The sequence below is a fragment of the Tachypleus tridentatus genome, chromosome 3 (assembly GCF_004210375.1).
Source record: "Tachypleus tridentatus isolate NWPU-2018 chromosome 3, ASM421037v1, whole genome shotgun sequence".
In the NCBI taxonomy this organism is placed as follows: Eukaryota; Metazoa; Arthropoda; class Merostomata; order Xiphosura; family Limulidae; genus Tachypleus; species Tachypleus tridentatus.
The window spans coordinates 62,572,334-62,590,146 of record NC_134827.1 but is presented as its reverse complement, the minus strand read 5'-3'; the positions used below and the strand labels follow the sequence as shown (position 1 = coordinate 62,590,146).

General features: G+C 38.9%; 1 protein-coding gene across 3 annotated transcripts in view; it reads right to left on the bottom strand.

Annotated features, from left to right (window-relative positions):
- LOC143246977 (uncharacterized) overlaps nt 1-17,813 on the bottom strand; it is a 69,315-nt gene that overhangs the window by 31,528 nt on the left and 19,974 nt on the right. For all 3 annotated transcript variants that reach the window (XM_076494248.1, XM_076494249.1, XM_076494250.1), the window contains exons 2-5: nt 16,012-16,919; nt 6,078-6,258; nt 2,458-2,602; nt 1,741-1,880 (exon numbers count right to left, since the gene is read on the bottom strand). In XM_076494248.1, coding sequence (XP_076350363.1) covers nt 1,741-1,880; nt 2,458-2,602; nt 6,078-6,258; nt 16,012-16,760 — 1,215 coding nt within the window. In that variant the 5' untranslated portion in view covers nt 16,761-16,919. The remainder of the gene's footprint in view (nt 1-1,740; nt 1,881-2,457; nt 2,603-6,077; nt 6,259-16,011; nt 16,920-17,813) is intronic.

Below are 17,813 nucleotides of genomic sequence, written 5' to 3'. Positions count from 1 at the left end.
TTTGAAAACGTTCGAAAACGTGTCAAGGTGACTTTTTATGTTCCTTGAATCTGGTTTCCATTGTTCTACTTGTTTCTCCAATATAGAAGTCGTAACAGTTATCACATTGTATTTTATAAATAATGTTGGTGTGGTGTTTGTCAGTGTAGTTTTTACATAGTATAGACCTCAGTGTTGTGCCTGGTTTTTGAATAAATTTGGTATTAACTGGAATGTCATATTTTGTTACTAGTTTTTCCCAAATGTTAGTTATTTGTTTGTTGATGTCAGGAATATATGGTATACAGTAGTATATGGTTTCGTGGTTTTTTGATTCGTGAGTTGTATTTACTTTAGTTGGTTGATTTTGCTTTCTGTCTAGGTGCGTGCGTATAATGTTTTCTACGGTTTGTGGAGGAAACTTATTGTTGTTGAAGAAGTATTGTTTTATTTTGTCTAATTCATCGTTAATTTTATCTGGTGAGCATAGTTTTATGGCTGTGTTTATTTGGTTTCTTAGTATGTTCAGTTTTTGTTTGGTTTCATGTGCTGAGTCCCAAGGAATGTATAGTTTAGTATTGGTGATTTTTCGGTGAATTTCTGTTTTAAATTGTGTGTCGGAAGGTCGAAACGCTGTTCGCTCCTCTACGTAAAATATTTTATCAACCCAAACAAGCAGTTTTTACATATATATTTTTCTCTACAAGTGGGTTTCTCGAAGAATTTTTCGGTGTATTTCTGTTTTAAATTGTGTATCGGTTCTTGTAATTTTGAGGTTAAGAAATGACATTTGATTGCTTTTTTCCTGTTCACATGTGAAGTTAATGTTGGGATGTATAGAGTTAATGTGTTTGAAAAAATTAAGTGTGTGTTCTGTAGATTTGAATCCTGCAATCGTGTCGTCTACATATCTGTACCAGTATAGTGGTGGATGTAATGCTGTGTTAATTGCTTGTGTTTCAACTTGTGTCATAAAAATATTGGTGATACATTAAACCAGAGATTTACGGACTTACACATCAGTCAAATCAACACTAGGACAAACAGCCGTTTTCACATATATATTTTGAAGTAAAGCTTGAAAGGAAGAATGTTAGAATTACAATAAACTATATAAATATTGTTTTATTACACAGACACACACCTGTGTTTGTTTACAATAACTATTATAAATATTGTTTTATTACACACACACACACCTGTGTTTGTTTACAATAACTATTATAAATATTGTTTTATTACACACACACACACCTGTGTTTGTTTTACAATAACTATTATAAATATTGTTTTATTACACACACACACCTGTGTTTGTTTACAATAACTATTATAAATATTGTTTTGTTACACACACACACCTGTGTTTGTTTCACAGTATCGTTTTACAGAACTAATCTTTTTTCCGTTTTAATTATTTCGTTCGGCAAAAATAATTATTTGTATCCAGAAATAAAACTAAACTCACAAGTCGAGAAGTTATTAAATTATGGGTTGTAAATTTGGACCGTCTTTAACATTGGTTTATTTATTACTCAGTACAACAGTACACATGTAATGTTTCTATCGCAGGTATCTAAACCTGGTTTTTAGCGTTACAAGTCTGCAAACATATCGTCACTGTAGGGGGATACTTTGTCAAAGCAACACAGAATTTATAAATAATTTAAAGTCGTTAACGTAGCGCCATGGACTCAAGTGTCGTGATATTTTGAAGTGTGTGATTAAAGACATATAGAGTGATAAGGTATATGTTCTTACCTGTTGAGTGTCATCTTCCTCGTAGGGTAGTAACGTAGACACGTGGAACATAATCTCGACCCCCTTCCAAGAGGTGTAAATACTCTCGGTTCCAGTGAGATCGTGAACCGTATCTAGGCCTCCTTTATATTTATCGAACCCTGTTAATCAGAGTGAAAAATACATTGTTAGGAATTGTAAATGTGTTCCAAAACTTCAAAACATAAACATGCGAATCTGAGAGAGGTCAGAACCAGTTGTTCCTTATTTGTTTCAAAATTTAAAAAAATTTAGGTGTTAAAACATTCAGTATGGTACGATAAGTAACAACGACAGTTACTGGTAGCATTGTTCAAGGTTTTAGGTGTTACTGGTATCGTAACAATGAACATGTTGGCGTTTGATAAGCTTTTGATGTCTAAGGTTACAACAAACGTGGCCCGGCACGACAAGGTTGTTAGGGCGCTAGGCTCGTAATCTGAGGGTCGCGGGTTCGAATCCCTGTCACACCAAACATGCTCGACCTTTCAACCGTGGAAGCATTATAAGGTTACGGTCAATCCCTCTATTCGTTTGTAAAAGAGTAGCCCAAGAGTTGGCTTTGGGTAGTGGTGACTAGCTGCCTTCCCTCTAGTCTTACACAGCTAAATTAGGGACGGCCAGCGCAGATAGCCCTCGTGTAGCTTTGCGCGAAATTCAAAAGAAACAAACAAAAAACAATCTTAAAAGTTAACTTACCTTTTAATCGAACACGATCACCCAATACCATCAAAAATTCTTGGAAGAGAATACTTTGTTTTTTGTTGTTTAGCATTTGTTCCTCTGTTACTTGGTCTTCTTTGACGTATATAACACCTACTTTCAGTTCCGACTTTATAAACACCTTGAAAGAAAACAGTAAACAGTTGTACCTCTTAGCAGCTGTGTTGGTGCCCAACATATCAGTGAAAAGACGATTTCTATATATGTATGTATGTAAATTTATGTCTTAACGAGAAATTGTGTGAAACTTATGATGCCGAGCAACAGATGACTTACAGCGGTAAGTCTACGGATTTACAACGTTAAGATTAGGGGTTCGATTCCCCTCGGTGGGCTCAGCAGATAGCCCGATGTGGCTTTGCTATAAGAAAATACACACCCACTTGATATAAAAATTCTCAAGGCAGTTGTTATGGGTATTAAAATGTTATTAAAATAAAATATAGAACAACCTTTCGACCTGAAGATGACCTAAGTAGATCAAAAGTTTTTTTACCCATACCATCCGTCTTGAGATAGCATTGTTTGATACTGTTTTCTGAAGTTTCAAAACCTAAACTAATAAATGTCAAAAGTATAGAAGTGAGATTACAGCAATTTCTGATTCTCACCAGAGTGCACTTATAGTACATTGAGACAACTTTAACGTCATAATTAAGACAGTACAATTATAACAATAACTTCATAATTAAGACAGTACAATTATAACAGTAACTTCATAATTAAGACAGTACAATTATAACAGTAACTTCATAATTAAGACAGTACAATTACAGCAATAACTTCGTAATTAAGACAGTACAATTATAACAGTAACTTCATAATTAAGACAGTACAATTATAACAGTAACTTTATAATTAAGACAGTATAATTGTAGCAGTGATGTGATAATTTCTCGGGATGGTTATTGCAACCTAAATCGAAATGTTAAACTGTTCTTAAAATATATTTTGGTTAATTACATGTGTGTTTCGAATATTTGTTTCGAAGGTTAGAGGTCACTTTTATATCCAAGAATCACGCGCAACCCACAAATAAACATGAAAAGCTTAATAAGTTGAGGAATGATAGAAAGCAAATAATGATATTCTGTCGCTCATGGAATTCTGTGATCACATTAGTTCCAGAAAGCGGAAAATATACCTTATTCAGCAGACGAACACTAGATACAAAATAACTCACGTTAACTTTACACGTCGTCTTGAAAAGTAATGTGTTTGTATCTTAGTTTATACATCTCGGTTGGCCTGTGCTTTTAACACAAGTAAAGAAAAGCTTTTCTAAAAGGGATGTAAATATACGGATTGTTAATGTAAGCCCTCCGAAAACAATTTAAATACGATAGTTAGGATGGCTTTCGTATACTCCCTACCATCTTGTTTAAATTTACATTAGCCATCCCAAGATTTACTTCCAAGTGTTTTTCTCACACTTTTTTAATACAGTGTTTCAACAAATATAAGAAAATTGTATTTATAACCAAGTTCTAAATACAGAAAGGTTCCAACTGTAACATTTACTGTTTATCTATTACTGGCTGGTAATTCATTTTTCACCCGGTACTTAAGTTACTTTGAGAAACGCCAGGTATTTGTAATAAAGCTAACTTCAAGGGGTAATGATAACATTGTTAACACTAGAATTATGATACATTTTGTTATTACTACTAGTTAATAATAGTTAATAAAAGCAAATATTCCGTTTGTATGTGACCTCAGTAAAACTGGTTGACAACATTATATTGTTTTTTGATATCATGAAATATAAAAGAAGACATTCGAACTACAGACATTACTAGAACCTGTGGTTCAGTCATTACATGGATGTTGTAATAAAAGGAAACAGTGTTTAGTATTGTAAAGTTCTGATGACCATTTGAGGGGATATTTATAATACCATTTCGATGACCAATCGGAGACATACCTACATAGACAGTGCTTCCACCTATGGATATGGCTGCTTCTTAATTGTGCCACAAAATGAATTTTTGCCACAGTAATTTTACCTATCCTGGAGCTAAAACTTCAAACCTTATGAAATTACGCATTACGACATTACGCGTCGACTGTTAAAACAGGGGTTATTTTCGAATCAAACTAGCCATATTTAACGTTAAGCAGTAGCGTAATTATTTTACAATATTATTTAAATCATAACTGTCTGTTTTTGAATTTCGCGCAAAGCTACTCCAGGGCTATCTGCGCTAGCCGCCCCTAATTTAGCAGTGTAAGACTAGAGTGAAGACAGCTAGTTATCACCACCCACCGCCAACTCTTGGGCTACTCTTTCACCAACGAATAGTGGGATTGACCGTCACGTTATAACGCCCCCACGGCTGAAAGGGTGGGTATGTTTGGTGCGATGGGGATTCGAACCCGCGACCCTCAGATTAGGAGTCGCACGCCTTAACCCACCTGGCCATGCCGGGCCTAGGATCATTAGTCTAACTTGAGTTAAACACCTGTTACTCGGGAAACTGTTACTGAAATAACTTCTGCACGAGTGAAAACGTGTTGTGGTAGACCAGTTTCACTAGGCACTAAAATTAGACAATAACGGTAATACGTCAGTTGTTTCCACAAAGTTTCCATCCAGTAAATGCAGATGAAAACGTCAGCGAAAAGCACAGCTAATCACAGATCTCCTGAAAACAGACGTTCAAATAATAATAATGTCAAGAAACAGCAGGGCTGACAAAGGATTTTTTTGTAAATAATTTTTATTCGTTTTCTTTCGTATATTTTCATTTTCTGTTTCGTATGATATTATTTCTAGGGCCTCGGCATGGCCATGTGGGTTAAGGCGTTCGACTCGTAATCTGAGGGTCGCGGGTTCGAATCCCGGTTGGACCAAACATGCTCGCCCTTTCAGCCGTGAGGGCGTTATAATGTTACGGTCAATCCCACTATTCGTTGGTAAAAGAGTAGCCCAAGAGTTGGCGGTGGGTGGTGATGACTAGCTGCCTTCCCTCTAGTCTTACACTGCTAAATTAGGGACGACTATTGCGGAAAACTCTTGTATAACTTTGCGTGAAATTCAAAATAACAAACAATTATTTCCAGTTTACAATATCACAAGTTGAGTGTATGGATTTGGTGAATTTAAACTTTCGAAAGCATTATTAGAGTTGATTTATTTTTAATACACGATCTTGACCTCACCTTAGAAATAGTAATAAATTGAAGCCAATCTAACGATTAATGCTTAACACTTTAGCCTAATTTAAAGCTGTAACTTTACCGAATGTTCTTCGAGTTTTGGGAACGATTTTTCCTTTCGCGAATTAGAAACTTTAATAAAAGAATTAACGAATTTTAATAACTATACTACAGATGGAAAAGTAATACAAATGTAAATTTCAATTATAAAATACGTATTTTAAATTAGAATTCGCGTAAAGTATTCAGTGATATAGTATAACATCTGTATCCAGTGTCGTAAAAAAATGTTTTGGTATCTGAATCACATGGATATTGTAGTAGATATTTTCGTCTAGCGGAAACTACGTAATTGGCGTTTATTTCCGAGCCAAATAAAATAGGATATTTTAAAATTACACTTTGTAGCTTAATCCGTTGATAATATGACTACTAACTTTATCAAGTTTCAAAAGCTCATCTGGAGTCGATGGCAACTGACCAAGCGTCAGAGGTGGGTTGAGATTAGCTTCACGTCCAAGCGCTCGAACCACTGCTTCTCGGTCGTACCGGTCTGCGCAGACGCAAGAAGCGGGCACAAGTCCATGTAGTGTATAACTGACGGTTCTGAGCATAATTCTACACAAACAGAAATGTCCAAATTACAGAAGAACTGTAGATATTAGTGAACAAATTATATAAAAATTGCCCTTAATAAAATAATTTATAGATTAAGTGACAACGACTTAAATATGGGAGAAAACTATTTACCATACGATCTGTATAAGACATTGAATAATCAGTTGACTACCCTCGCTCTTAACGACGTTTTTGGTCTTAATTCCAATAATAACATCTGAGGTTCAATCAACTTAAGAAATTTAGGTTAAGCCACGATCTATGTACTGAGCTAATAATGCAAAATAAATACTTCTGAATGTTAATTTAATATTAATAATAATATTCTGTACAATTTTTAACACTATAACTAATAATATTAATAGAACTAAATTTCAAGAAAAATAAAGTATGGCATTTTTTTCTAGAACACTTAAAAGCAACCGGAGTTTGTATTTTAAGATCCAAGCAGCTTACATATGGCCCCCAAGTGGCACAGCAGTATGTCGGCGGAGTTGTAACTCTAGAAACCGAATTCCGATACTCGTGATTGGCAGAGCACAAATAACCCTTTTTATAAGTCTGAGAGCTTATAACGCTGAAAATAGGGTTTTGGTACTTGCAGGGAACAGAACTCAGATAGCCCATTGTGAACAAAGGAAAAACAAAAACAATACGCGAAACCTGGATTTATTTTCAATAATTCACATCGAACAACAAGTAACAGATTAAGGATATTGAAAGGACATAATAAAAAAAAAGGAAAACAAGCCGTCTACGAGTATAACACTGCACAACAATTGTTTTGAAAAGTTTTTGCTGATTGTGACAGGTACCTGGTGGGTATGCACAAATATAGTTTTGGTTTTGCTTCATCACGTAGGAACTCTGAGAAATAGACAGTTAACTGTTTACCGGCAATAACGTATTTAATTGCGTTTATGTTTCTGATACGCTATTAAGTTCAACATAATTAAAAGTGTTTTGCTCCTGTTTTTCGATTGTATTCAATGTCCGTTGCATCACGTTACAGTGTCCAACAATAGTCAGCAAGTATTGACGGATTCCAGTTGCCCTAATATCGTTTTTACCTTTGTAACAAAACTAAAGATTTCTATGAAACGGTACGTGATGGGCAAATTTGGATGTGATTTTCGTGATCAGCAGCCAAAAACCTATAAGGAACACCCGACAGTGTTCAAGAAGCAAAAACTTTGTTGTGCAGTGTAATTGTACCAATATTAAAAAGCCCTTTTATGTTTTTATGTGTGGGAAAAAAAGACTTAGAACGGTAATGATACATTTTGGTTAAAGTCCTAAATCGAACACATGTGGAACACCTGTCTATCCAGGTGTTTCCTGTTATCATTTCATCCCTTGAAAATAACTTGTTTGTTATAAATATCTGATAACACGTGGTTTATATTGAATTAAATTTCTGCCATCCATCTGGTCTTTCTACGACTGAAGAGCAGTTTTAATTAGGAAAGTGTAAGCTCGTTTATAAAACACTAAAAACGTTACACTGGGACGTTTCTTTATTATCCAAATATCCCACTTCTCAGGTTTGTCGTCAACACCAGTTGTTTTCTTCTTTTGTTGTTGTGAAGCGAAAGGCTACATATTAGGCTATCTGTGCTGTGTTCGCCGCAGGTATCAAAACCAGATTTCAAGCGTTGTAAGCCCTCAGACTTAGCGTTGATCTACTAAGTGTTCCTCTGGTTTTTTAATGTATTCATCTTGGTAAGTCATCAGCTAAACTGGTGCGTCAAAACAGGTTCTTCGGAATAGAACACGTGGGTGAAAAATGAATTAGCAGAAAACCAAACACGTGATCAGTGGGTATAATGGTTGTACTTTTATTCTTAACAGAATAAGAGTTATGTGGTATGAACTATCATCTCGGCCACTAGCACTGGGAGGGTTCATATCGTATAAATTCGGGGTTCGATCCCGTGTTAGAACCAGTCCAGCTAGTCTGTTATGATATTAAATAAACAGTACCAATGAATTTTACTTCGTAGCTTAATCACTTCAAAGTTAGAAACGGCTATGGCGAATAACCTTTAAGTTTAACTTTTTGCTAATACCTTAAAACAGAGAAACGAACGAATGTTATAGAAGACATTACTAATTCATTGGAAATCATATTTTCGTTATTTAGACTTATTTTGCCAAGTTAATGATATTATTGTGGTTGAAATACGTTGTAATTCTACTTTTGTTGTAACGTTTTGCATTTTGTTTTCCATCTCTTCATGACACTGAACCGGCATGACCAGCTGGTGAGGGCGCCTGACTCGTAATCTGAGGGTCACAGGTTCGAATCCCTGTACGTGGTGAGATGATCTCCCAGGGAAGGTTCTGTTCTTTCAATCTACTTCCTCTGGGATCTAAACATCCACCCACATGTTTGACGTGCCTGGTGACCCGTGAAGGGGAGGAGAGGATCCTTGTGGTTGAGGGGTTCAACCCTAACACACCACGTTGGCCTTGAATTTCTGTAGACAGGCGACCTTCGGGTAACCCCCTTGGGTCATTAGGCTGGCTCACTTGTGCTAGGGTCAACCAAGTACCAGTGTTGGATGTTCTCAACAGGTCTTGTGGACATTTATCTGATGCTGGTGTTTGGATACAGTGATTACGAAACCCTGGCATTGCTACATTGTTTGGCATTGTAATGTGTTCTTTCATGGTGAGTGGGGTCAGTGGGCACCGAAATATTCATTTTTTACTAAGAATCTTCCAAATAAAAACTTAAATAGTGAAAAATCAATCCACAGATAAACGACCACGTCTTAAAGATTCTGAGCAGCAATCTTTAACATGTGTAACACCTGTTGTACCTCATTTTCTTATGCTACATTCTCTTTCAGACGAACATCTAGGGCACATGTCTCCGTTTTTCATTCAGAAGGGTCTAGAGGGAATTTCTGGCTCTGCAAAGTCAGTAATGAAGCTTTGCTCTGGTGACATATTGGTGGAAACATCCACATCTCAACAAAGTGAACTCCTCTTGCATTCAAAGGCAATTGGGAATATACCTATTGAGATTACACCTCATGCTACTTTGAATTCATCATGAGGAGTTATTGTTGAGAGGGATTTGAAGAACATCCCCGAGTCAGAGATTCTCGCTGGTTTCTCCACTCTAGGAGTTTCTGCAGTGAGGTGTATCTCCACTCGCAAAGATGAAATTACAATGTCGACCAATATCCTCATTCTGATAGTTACATCACCACGTCCACTTGCCACCATTAAGGCAGGTTATCTTAATTGCAGGGTACGGCCATACATTCTAAACTCTCTCAGATATTTCCAGGGTTAGCGGTTCGATCACTCGAAGACATCATGTCATGGTTCCTTGACGTGTGCTCATTGCGATGGCAAGGACCACGATACCAATGATTGTAAAATGGACCCTGATTGCGTCAATTGCAATGGCTCTCACCCATCCTACTTTCGTTCTTGTCCTAAATGGTTGGAAGAAAAAGAGGTGCAGCATTTGAAAATAATTCATAACATTACTTACCCTGAGGCTCCAAAGTTACTGTTCACCGCTTCATCTCAGACGTATGTTAATACACTTCGTTCCACTACTACAGTGGGAGAGCAGACAAATCTATCTGCGCCTCTAAAAGAATCGTTCTCAAACCAAATGAAAAGTTTTTTACCTCCATGGTTAAAAAATTGATGAATCAACTTCAACACCTATCTCTGACCCTAACATACATTCCAGCAAATCCCAAGATCCACTTCCTTTGGTTCCAGGTACAGATACCTCAGATACCTCTTCTTCTCCCTCCCCAAGATGCAAAACATTCGTTTGCGTCTTCAGTCACTAGAATCCCCTTCCAACAGCAAAGACTTGCCCAATCGACCCAGGGCAGGATCCATGGAGGTTGATAGACATCCTTCGAATAAAGACAGTAAAGAAAAAAGACGTGGTCGTAAACAGAAGGGCTCTCCACCCAATTCGCCTACACGTAATTAAAAATGGCCACTTTGATACAATGGAACAGTCGAGATTTACCTTCTATTCTGGACGACATCAAAACACCGATTGCTTCCTGCCATCCTGTATGTTTGTTCTTACAAGAAACATTTCTGAAAACTGCTGATACAGTCACCTTTTGGCAGTTTTCTTTATACAGAAATGACAGGCTGTGTGATGGACAAGCGCTTGGAGAGGTGGCACTGTTGGTTGATCAGCATGTGCCCACCCTGTCTTTGCCACTCGACACACCCTTGGAGGCCATAGCCATCCACTTTTCCTTGGGTCATACCATCACTGTTTGTTCTCTCTACCTGTCACCTGGAGAGACATATGATCAATCAGACCTTGATGCTCTCGTTGAACAGTTGCCGTCTCCCTTTTTAATCCTGGAGGGCTTTAATGGACATTATCCCCTCCAGGAAAGTGCTGACCGTGATGGGAGGGGTCGCTCTGTAGAGTGTATACTCTCTGATCACAACCTTTCTCTTTTCAATACTGTTTTTTCTACTTATTTTCACACACCTAGTCAGTCCTTTACTGCTATTGATCTCTCGGTTTTCTCCCCTTCATTATTCTCCCATTTTTCATGGAGGGTTGACAATGATCCACGAGGCAGTGATTATTTTGCTATAATTTTGAGAGAAACTGGCCATGGTTGATGCCACCCTACCCGCGTGCCCTGGTGGAAGCTGGATCAGGCAGACTGGTCCACTTTCACTGCTCTCAGAAAACTTGATCCTGCCATCGTCTGTAAGCCATCAATAGACGACTGTGTGGCAGCAGTAACTGACTGTATTATACGTACAGCCAGCTGCTCATTGTATTCCTAAAACCTCGACACGTTTTCACAATATCCTCGTCTGTGGTGGAATCCTGCCTGACACATGGCGCGGAAGGCTCAAAATCGGGCCTGGGATACTTTTTGTAGGTATCCCATACTTTTGCACTGCATCACTTTCCAGCATCCCATGCACATGCTCAGTAAGTAAGACTTCAAAGTCAGAAGGATTATTGGATTAAGTCCAAAACCAGCATATCTTCTACCACCAGTTCCAAAGTCATGAAGTAGCTGATGGCCAGGAAGTAGCTGATACCCAGAGCATCACTGATACTCTAGGTGAAAGTTTTTGTCAGGTATCTAGCACTTCTGTTTCTTCCTCCACCTTCTTAGCCATCAAGACTCGGGCAGAGCGATTACCTCTTTCCTTTCGAGCTGATTATCTCTATGACTATAATCGTCCCTTTACGCTTGTGGAACTCAAATTTGCCCTTCATCAGTCTGGCAGTACATCGGTCTGATTTGATGATGTACACTAATAAATGCTGTGCCATCTATCTCCTTCTTCTCTTGCTATTCTTCTGATTGGTTTTAACCAGCTTTGGCAGGAGAAGGTTCTTCCAGATGCTTGGCGCTAGGCTATTGTCCTTCCTTTTTCTTAGCCTGGGAAGGATCTCAAGATTCCTTCAAACTACCGTCCAATTACTTTGACGAGCTGTCTTTGTAAGACCTTAGAGAGGATGGTTAATGCTCGTCTTGTTTGGTTCCTCGATTCAAAACACCTTTCGCCCACCCAGTGTGGGTTGCGACGACAGCGCTCCACCATGGACTACCTGATTCGACTTGAAACATCAATCAGAGAAGCCTTTGTAAAAAAAAAAACATCTTTTATCTTGGCATTAAGAAGGCTTATGATACAACATGGGGGTATAGAATTTTGTGAGATCTCCATTTATATGGGTTACGTGCCCATTTGCCCATTTTTATTAAACATTTTTAATGGACAGGAAATTCCAAGTTCGTGTGGGTTCGACACTTTCCCGTTCTTTACTACAGGAACTTGGAGTTCCTCAGGGCTGTGTTCTGAATGTCACACTTTTCAGTATAAAGATTAATGCCATCATTGAACAACTCCCTTTCACTGTTGTAAATGGGCTTTATGTCGACAACTTTCACATCTCATGTCAGTCGTCGAACATGAGGTATATTGAGCAGCAGCTACAGACAGCCCTCAATCGTTTACTGAAGTGAACACAGCAAACAGTTTTAACTTCTCTCTCTCTAAAACCGTTTGCATGCACTTTTGCCGCCAACGGGGTATTCACCCTGATCCTGAACTCCATATCGGTGAAGATGTGCTGCCTGTGGTCCCTGTGACAAAGTTCTTGGAGCTTATCTTTGACCTACGCTGGCCTTTATACCACATATCAATCAGCTACGGGTCAAATGTAAAAGAGCACTGAACATCCTCCGTGTTCTCTCTTCCACCACTTCGGACGTGGATCGATGTTCTATGCTAAAGATATATCGTGCTGTTATTCAGTCAAAACTCGACTGTGGATCACTGGTCTGTGGCTGTACCAGACCATTGGCTTTAAAGATGCTGGACTTAAAGATCAAGGACTTCGGCTCTGCACTGGGGCTTTCTGCACTTCCCCAGTTCAGAGCTTATACATAGAGTTTTATGAACCTTCTTTGCACCTCTGCTGTTTGCAACTGTCTTTATTACATGCTTTTAAACTTCATTCCTTACCAAACCATCCCACCTGGGGTTGTGTTTTCTTTCCTCGGTGGGCCATACTTTTTCAGAACAGACGATCTGCTATTGTTCCTTTTGGCCTGTTTATCGAGGCACAGTTGGATGAATTGGGTCTGTCCTGGGATAACATTGCTGTATCCACTGGTCAGCCCATTCCACCATGGCTTTTTACAGTCCTCAAATTTGACCTGTCTTTAAGTCATCTGAGAAAAGCAGACACCCCCGTCTGTTATTTGCTGAACGTCTTTGGAACCATACTTCCACTCCTATTTATATAGATGGTTCAAAATCAGGTGACTGTGTGGGCTCTGCCATGGTTTGTTGTGGTTGTGTGCAGAATTCCCTCTACAGCTTCTGTGTTCACTGCTGTACTGTACGCCATATCTCTTGCCCTGGATCACATAGAAGCTAAGCAGTACTCAAACTGCACTATTTATACTGACTTCCTTAGTTCTCTACTGGCCCTGGAATTGCTTCACGTTAGTTCACACCCTGTTCATGCCGATATTCAAAACTGACTGGCCAATTTCCCTTTAACATCTACTTATATCCAGTTTTCCTGGATACCGAGCCACGTTGGTATTCGCTGGAAAGAGCTCGCCGACACCACAGCTAAATCTATTTGCTCTGGCACTATTACTGCTGTGCCTGTTCCATACATAGACTATGGTCCTGTATTCAAGACTCATCTCTGTGCCAGCTGGCAGTCGACTTGGAATGAGCAACGTGAAAACAAGCTTTTCCAAATAAAACATTATATTGGATTTTGTCCATCTTGCTTTCATAAGGATCGGAAAGAGGAAGTTGTTCTAACTAGACTACACATTGGTCACAGTTTTTTAACTCATCGTTTTCTTTTATCTGGAACTGATACACCAATGTGTAGTCTGTGTAACACCAAGGTCACAATGAGCCACATTTTACTTTCTTGCCGTCGTTGAGGGTCATAACGACAGCACCATTTTAAACATGTTTTGTCCCAAGGTTTGTCCACAGCGTTAGACAGTGTTATTGGTGATAGTGAAACTGTCCACCTTGGAAATGTTTTTAGTTTTTTAAAGGCTCTTAACCTTTTTAATGCCATATAAGTTTAATTTATACATTACACCTTTTAATGTGATTCCCTTTTAGAAATAAAAGTCCATCTAGTTCGATTTGAATTGGAAAATGGCCGTAGTTGGAAAGGGCAACTTCAGGTGACTGACGGTGGTTCTTGAACTTACCTGTTAATCTTCCTGGCGGGTTATGATCATTATCATTTTGCTAGAGAAAGTCCTTTACAACTTGTATCACTGTAGTTTTTCTCTTACTGCTGTAAACTAGATGTAAACATTGGATTTCACTCTATTTGTGTTTTTAATTCAAAAATTAAACCTTGTTTTACTTTAAGTTACTTTTATGAATTTCACTAATTTTACTTTTAACTTTTTACCGGATGTTTGGCCCAGATAGCCTTGTTTATTTGTGCCATAAAACGCCAAAACAACCAACCAATCAACCGTGACGACGTTATAACGTGACGGTCAATCCTACTATGCGTTGGTAAAAAGAGTAACCCAAGAGTTGACGGTGGGTGGTGATGACTAGCTGCTTTCAGTGCTAAATTAAGGACGGCTAGCCCATATAACTCTCGTGTATCTGTGCGCGAATTTCAAAACAAACAAAACCAAAACTGCATCATGCTGTTTTTAATTCATTACGTTAAGGTTCCAGTGCATTATGTTCTCGAATAATATAAGAAAGAACTGACATCTGAACCACAAATAATGTGTGGGAGTTTTAACGCCCTTGTAGAACATAACAAAGCTACGTTTCTAAACTAGTGTGAGAACTTGCTATGTTGTAATGTGAGCAGATCACAAATCTTTACGGCCCGGCATGGCCAGGGGGGTTAAGACGTTCGACTCGTAATCTGAGGGTCCCGTCGCGCCAAACATGCTCGTCCTTTCAGCTGTGGGGGCGTTATAATGTGACGGTCAATCCCACTATTCGTTGGTAAAAGAGTAGCCCAAGATGTGGCGGTGGGTAGTGATGACTAGCTGCCTTCCCTTTAGTCTTACACTGCTAAATTAGGGACGGCTAGCGCAGATAGCCCTCGTGTAGCTTTGTGCGAAATTCAAAAACAAAACAAAACACAAATCTTTGCAGGTAGGATGTAATAATGTTATCAGTATATTATCTATATTTACAATCCTTTTTTTTGAGTATTTGTTGACTGGCTTTCAGGGGTTGTGCGGTATTCGTCAGTAGTGAGATAACGTCCCAACCCCCTTATTGGTTCAGTAATATGCTTATGAACCTATAACTCTAAAATCCGGGATTCGAGTCCCGTTATGTAACTTTGTACAAAGAAAAGAAGAATCTTCCTTCTAAAATTCGTGTGGACGTGATTTAAAAGTCAAAAAAAGATAAAATAAATTGAAAATAAATAATCATTTGGTGGACGTAACTGCTGTTACGTCGTTTACCACAAAACCTTTGTAACAAGGAATCCTGTTCAGGTATAAAGTCAGAGGACACCGATTTCAGGTATTAAGTAGTTTGTTAAAGATATTCGTAAGAACAATATTCTTTGTCTATTTCAAACAAGATTCGTAATAACGAGAAACCCACTTGAAGTAAAGATGTATTCCAAAGATGGCTGGTATGGGTTTGGTTTGTTTTGAATTTTGCGCAAGGCTACACGAGGGCTATCTGCGCTAGCCATCCATAATTTAGCTGTGTAAGACTAGGGGAAAGGCAGCTAGTCATCACCACCCACCGCCAACTCTTGGGCTACTCTTTTATCAACTAATAGTGGGATTGACTGTCACTTTATAATTCTCCCACAGCTGAAAGGGTTAGCATGTTTGGTGTGATGGGGATTCGAACCCGCAAACCTCAGGTTACGAGTCGCACGTCTTAACCCACCTGACCATGCCGGGCCGGAACTGGAACATAGACACAACTAAATTCTTTAAATGAATATGTTTCTCCGTTTTTATACAGTTATAAAATAAAACGCGTGCATTTTAAAAATCGACTCTCTCTCTCTCTCTCTGTCGTTAGCCTTTAATAATACGAATCACGGCCCCCTCTAGTCCAGCGGTAAGTCTACGGGTTTACAACGCCAAATTTAGGGTTCGATTCTCCTCGGTGGGCTCAGCAGATAACTATAAGAAAACACACACACACACACAATACAAATCACGTAGACTGTAAGGCTTAACACAATTGGTTATAATCTTGAAGTACACTCACCTGAATTGGTCTCTGTTGGTGATGTTCTCCTGTTTAAAACTTAAGACCACTGGTCCCAGGTCTTCGTCGTTGGTGAAGTAGTTCCAATGTTCCGTCACATAGAAGTGTTTTTCGTACGTTTCCTTTTCGGTTAAGGTCAACTGAAACTCATTTTCCATGGGGCTGACACATTGCTGCCTTCCTTTACAGAATGTTTCGCTCTCGTCGTCTTCTTCCTCTGGGGTTGGAGACAAATTCCCCAAGTCTGAAATTTCATCTCCGCTGCATTCTATCCAATAGCCAGGCGTGGCTCTGATGAAGTTGGGATGATACGTGCACGGACTGCCAGGACATGCTTGCGCAGGGACGGGAAATATGAGAGTTGTGGAGCTCTTCCGTCTAGCTTCAGCGCAGCCGTGGCTCTGCTTCTTGAAGCGCCTCAGTTTCTTTACGAACTCCTCTCCTCTAGCAAGGCCGGCAACATCAGCATAGTGTAACTGACAATAAATCCTGTTGTGAAACCTTTTGGCTTCGCAGAAACTGAAATCGGCCAGACGGACACCACAAGAGTCGCACGCTAAGCATTCCTCGTGGAACACATTGCCTCTAGAAACGAGCTCTTCAAGCCTTCCAGCCAGTGGTATAGGGAAATCTAATTCCAGTTCGTCTGCGAATTCTTCGTCACTGTTCTCAGAAGAACTTGCTGGCCACGTGCCCCAAGGCTGATGGCTCAGTATGGGAAGCTCACACAAAAAACAGAAGGAGGACATGTGGAACTCGTGGGAAACTGGACGTATTACTAGACGCAAGGCCGTAGGTCTTTCATGAGTTGTTGAGGACCCATAATGAATACAGTGGTTACCAACAGGGTTTTGAAGTCCTACTATTTTTACATTACATTATTCGTTCCGTTCATAGGTTAGCAGGTGCTATTAAAACAAGAAAAAAACAGTAAGCAATACCTATATTTAATGCAATAAACATGTTAATAGTGTCACTGAAAAATACATTATCCATATTCTATAACAACAATTTTTAAGTAGGAAAAATAAATGAAATATGACACGTCACAGCCTAAAGCTGTGGGTGAATTATAAGAGTGGCAGTCAGTCCATTGGCATGAATGGTAGGGTGTTACTGACTCGCTGTCCTACGATTGATAACTATTTCAAATTTACTAAAGATGGCGTGTAGTATTAGTACCTTTACCATAAATGCAAAATTTAGAAAATATACCTAAGATATAAAAATTATTGGCTGAAGTTGTGTAACAAAATTATTTCGTGGCGTCAAAACAGACGAAAATGAAGGAGATATAAACAACATAAAAATTGTATATCTTAGCTTTCCACTATTCATCCACATAAGAACAGAGGCGTAGCTAGGGTTTTCAGTGCCTGGGGACAAAGTAAGTTTTTGCGCCCCCTCGTGACAAAATGTAATCCATAATTCCTAATTATGTAACATCAATTCGGCGTCCCCCACTCCCGATGCTGTGCCCGGGGACAGATTTACCCTTGTCCCCCCCCCCTCCCTAGCTACGCCACTGCATAAAAACAGACCAAGAAATGGCGATTTGTGATGATGGCTAGCTGAGATGTCTAACCACTAGTCTTTTCAAGGTTAGATACAGCCATGCGCACATAGCTCTTGTGTAACTTTGCTCGAATATTCTTACAAAAACAAAACCAAGCAAAACTTCCAGTACTTGCAAAACCATTTGTTACATTCTACCTATCGTATTATTGCACAGATTGTCGGAATTTTAATTTTTTTACGCATTTTGATTTTATTTTTTACCAGCATTTCTTTAAACACCACAC